We start from the raw sequence: 4759 nt of genomic DNA, 5'->3' as shown, positions 1-4759 counted from the left end.
TCAAGTAGGTAAAACGCCATAACCTGGACAGGCTTCAAATGCGATCGCCAAGAAGATCCCGGATTCGAATTCCCCGCCCAAATTTAAGGCAGGGCGCAAAGGCGCTTGCGAATCATTTGAGAGGGGGTAGTACAGTACCAATGTAGCTCCCTCACCATCTTTATCCCCATCCCTACGTCCATGGTCTCCCCAAGAGACATAAGAACCCCTGCTTACCATGGCTCTCTCTCAGGTTCCCGCCCAACGACGACTTCAGGCTTTGCTTAATGCTTTCGATGCCTTCGAGACTGGCTTGTCACTCACAGACACGGCAGGCGCGTGGGCATGGCTCGTAGCACGTTCTACTACAAATACCACCATCGATCAACCGTTATAAAAAACTCAACCACCAGCCCACATTCCTTCGCACCCAATTTACAGAGAATGAAGAAGCAACCATTGTATCTCTCTGTCTTCAGCATTCGGACAAAGGTCACCCGCTCAGCACTTCTGACATAAAAGATGCCGCAGAGATCATCATCTCCATGATGTTTCATGAACGTCGTGAGTCACTTCGCTTCGTTAATGGTCGCTCAGGCGAAAAATGGGTGAAAGGATTTAGGAAGCGAAATATGAAGAAGATTTTTATCGGGGGACCTTCACTGCAAGAAGCGGAGCGGTGGTCAGCCACAAGCGCAACAGCCCTGACGACACATGTAGTATAATGACCGGCGCGAGCGCGCAGAGGTCATCAGACGGCCGTGTACGGTATACACGTGGGCGGTTGTGCCCACGTGTAGCGAGCGCGCGCGCGTGCCGAGCGGTCGTAATCTGGCGTACGGTCTCGACGGTTCAGTTTTCTGGCCCTTCTCCGTCTTGTCACGGTGTACGCTAGCACACGTGGCATCCGTGCGGTAGTCTATAAGCAGCACGTGTGTACAGCAGTACATACGTGTAGCTGCAGCGTCCGCGCGGTAATTAGGAATTGAGGCGCAAGTTTTTTAATTGCGTACAGTACCTGGTTTGCACTAGGCGGCAGGTACTGTACACTAGGACAGGTGTCCCAGGCGTCCCTCTGAGGGGTTAAGGCCTGACACCCGTCCCCACCAGTAAACTGGGGCAAGCTCGCCCCCGTCCCTTTCGCGCCTACATATGTCTGTTTCGGTTGTCTATCGCGCGCGCTGGCTTCTAACCCGTTACCGGTCGCTCCCGTTTACGCACCACGGGGCAACTGCGCGTAGCCGGCCAGTGAGCAACTTCCTTTTCGAGACCTCGTCCGATCGGTTCAATTAGCGCGTCGCGTCCGGGCCGCCTGATCTCTCGCTAAAGCTTCCGCCTCTCACCCAACCCAGGGCGGAGAGGAGTTATCCCACAACACACATTGCCTCGGTTGAGCACATTATTGAGACAAACAATATCCCACCTTCACACATAGCAAATATCGACGAAACAGGAGTCACCTCTAATCGCGATACGAAGGGAAAGCTCACAGGAAAAGTGGCAATGAGGAGAAGCATGCGGACGATGGGTAGTAAGAATCAAATGAGATCGGCACATTTCAAGAATGTGGGCCGTGTGACAATGATGGCTGTTGTGTTTGCAGATGGCGGGTGCGGGCGACCTTTGTTCGTAGTTCAAGGTCGGACGTTACCCTACCGAATAGTTCACGTTAATGGTGTGCGTGCGACTCAGTCTTTGGCAGATTGTTTGCCTAGCGGCAGCTACATTACTACTCACGAAGATGTGGCAGGGGTTGACAAATTCAATTTCGAGAGATGGGCAAGCGACTTTGGTCTGGAATGTCGATCGAAAACGAGACATGGTCAGAAAGTCTTTTTACAGTATGATGGGTATAGAAGTCACATGAGCTTAAAAGCCCTTGATATACTGAAGAGGAACAATATAATTGCGTATGCGCTACTGTCACACACAAGTGCAACTACACAGCCCTTGTACGTTTCAGTGTTTAATTCTTTTAAACATTTTATGCGAAATAGTATTACCACTGCCGCCAAGTCTGTCGATGCTACCAATTACGACCTCTTTGACCTTTGCATTTTTATGCGTGACGCGTATGAACGGGCGTTTACAAGGGAAAACATACTGTCTGCCTTTGCGAGGACAGGAATTAATCCAATTGGTGCCGGAGATTTGCTGTCCGTCCCCCGTCCTGTCTCGAAAAGCGCACCATCTACAATAGTCAGTGTTGAGTCATTGGCGTCATTGTTAGCAGAGAAGAGATGTAGTATTCGAAGGGGTATGCTTTTACAAGTTCCCGTGTTATGGCGCGGGTTTGTGGATACAAGTACTGGTCTAAATTTAATTAGTGAGGCTGCCATGAACATGGTGAGACAGACGGAAGCTTTTGAGAGAGCGAAGAAGGCACGGGAAAGTCCAAAAAAGAGTAGCCCAGAGCAGAAGTGGTTAACGGTGTATGAGGCAAAGCGACCTCAGCGCATACAATTTGAACTGGATGCCTTACACTATCGTGTGCGTCTTTATAGAGAGGCTTTAAAGCTACCGCGCTCGATGAAGGAGGGTCGCCTTTTCGCACGGCAGCGGGCGCAAAACAGGAGAGTTGTGTAGCTGGAAAAGAGCAGAGAATGAGGAATTCGGCCTCATGAGGGTTCTCTACACTTGGTTGATGCGTCCTTCTGCGCTTGTAGAGCAAAATGTGGTACTGTATGAGATAAAATTGATTGGCTGTGAGATATCCTCTTTCATTTGAGAGGCCGACCGATGGGCTTTTCGACATCTCTTTTCACACGTATTCAAGCGTTTGGGCGGCGGTTCCAGGCGAAGCCTGCAGTGTAATTGGTGCTGTGATGGATGGGAAGTGGTGTTTGGAAGCAGCTCTCAAAGAGCGGCCTCCAAAACCGTTTGTAAAGAATTTAGTTATTGCGGAGCTCTACTCTGGACCCTGTGTGACTATATCCAAATTATGTTTTCGCCCCGCCAATTTCTTTCTTCTTTTTTTAATTGCACAGTGCCGCCGGAAAGGTGGCGCGATCACGAGAAGGAAGGTGATACACTATGACTATGGGGCATACTCCTCCGTCATATCCCCACCCCCCTTACCACCTCACCACGCCATACCATCCCCAGCCACACCATCCCGCGACACTTCACCCGCCATCCTTTCTGTGATGTAACTTTGATGTACTCGTGGGGACTTCAGAGGACATCCATATCGTGTATGTCACAATTATGATAAATGTGATTGGTGAGTATGTGCAGCAGATCTATGCGCTGCATGTGGCGTTATGTTGGTAACTACTCCGGACCCTGTGTGACTTTATATCAAAATTACTTTTTCGCCCTGCCCATGTATTTCTTCTTCTTTTCATTACACAGCTTTCCTATGTCCTTTCTCCTTTTTTAACCTCCAGCAAAACATCCTTGCACCAAAACCCCGCTCATCACCACCCCTGATCTCCTCCCGCCATCGCCGCCCGCAATATCCTCCCACCATCGTCTCCCTCCATCGCCACACAACCCGCCAAGCCCCAACCACGCCACTGCGCCATACCACCCTCCGCCATACTCATCTGTCACATCTCCACCCCCCTTACCACCTCATCACGCCATAAGGGGATGGAGGTGGAGCACGTCGGGATGGCAAGCACGAGTTGACCTGAGCTAATCTCAGCTTGAAAGATGAGAACTCCAAATACATGCGTTTATTTTTGCCAGTGGCCCGGATCTAGAAAGACAATATGCGTCTTTTGGCAATAGAAGCTGGAGTTGGTGCTCTTCGTAACGGCGGTTCTACACGGACTGCAACAATACTAGGAACGAGAACTATCTGTTTCACACGCCCATTAACGCCTTCAAAGCTGTAAGCACTTTGTTTTAGCTCGAAGTAAACGGAGCCCTGGCAAAGCAGATGAATTGCGTCTGGGGATATCGGAAGCGAATCATTTCCAACGACTGGTATCATAGGATTCAAGTGACAACGGACCGGAAACAAGAGTTGAGGGTACTGTTTGCCTTGCTTTGGGTAGACCGAAAAAAAGTCAGGCGCTTGTTCAACATTTGTAGAAGGATCATGCAAGCCAGCAACCTTTCTATTGAAATACAATGTGTCCCGGACAAAGTTCGAAACCTTGATAACAACGTCAGTTTCCTCCAGAGAGAAAGAAGATTTTTTTTCAACTAAACCGGATGCTATTGCAATTGAAGCACAAACATCTGGGGTGTGTTTCAGCTTCTCGATGGCCACATCGAATCCTTCTTTCGTTTCCTCGAGCACATTTTCGTCTTCTATGCGAACTCTCACAGAATATTCGTCATGTATGGTGTTGGGTTTGCGCTGCTGTACAGCTCCGGCTGGTGTCACATTAAGTCCGGTGATACTAGAAGGAACGTAAAATAACGCAGGATCGCCGTCTTTAGCAAGCAGCAGCCATTGATCCATGCCCTTTTTTGCTTCTTTGTCTTCGTAGAAGTCAAATTGCCCAAGAGATTCCCGCGCCATGAGCACAGCGCTTAAAAACAGTCCCTTCATTGTGAGAACCGAGTTCTCCTTGGTAGATTGCTCTTCTCTATCTAACTCCATGATGGAAATGTCGCTATGCAACGATGCTTTGTGTAGTACAGGTTGAGTTTTTATTTTGAGAAACGATGCGAACACGGGGAGACAAACGCATTTATCACAATTCTGACATACACAATTCTGACATACACGATATGCATGTCCTCTGAATTCCCAACGAGTGAACCAAAGTGACATCACAGAAAATGATGGCACTCCACCTCCATACCTCGTCTAGGTTTTTTA

General features: G+C 49.1%; 1 protein-coding gene across 1 annotated transcript; it reads right to left on the bottom strand.

The window, feature by feature from the left end:
* Window positions 1-3682: 3682 nt before the first annotated feature.
* Window positions 3683-4396, bottom strand: CHC_T00001763001 (hypothetical protein). The gene has a single exon (XM_005712745.1). The coding sequence runs from the start codon at window positions 4394-4396 to the stop codon at window positions 3683-3685; it is 714 nt and encodes a 237-aa protein (XP_005712802.1).
* Between the last annotated feature and the right edge of the window lie 363 nt (window positions 4397-4759).

This window comes from Chondrus crispus, genomic scaffold (genome assembly GCF_000350225.1).
Source record: "Chondrus crispus Stackhouse genomic scaffold, scaffold_112, whole genome shotgun sequence".
NCBI lineage: Eukaryota > Rhodophyta > Florideophyceae > Gigartinales > Gigartinaceae > Chondrus > Chondrus crispus.
This window is presented reverse-complemented; position numbering and strand designations above follow the sequence as displayed.

Bases quoted from the DNA above. Each gene is read 5' to 3' on its own strand.
- CHC_T00001763001 (XM_005712745.1), bottom strand. From the start codon at position 4,396: ATGGATCAATGGCTGCTGCTTGCTAAAGACGGCGATCCTGCGTTATTT.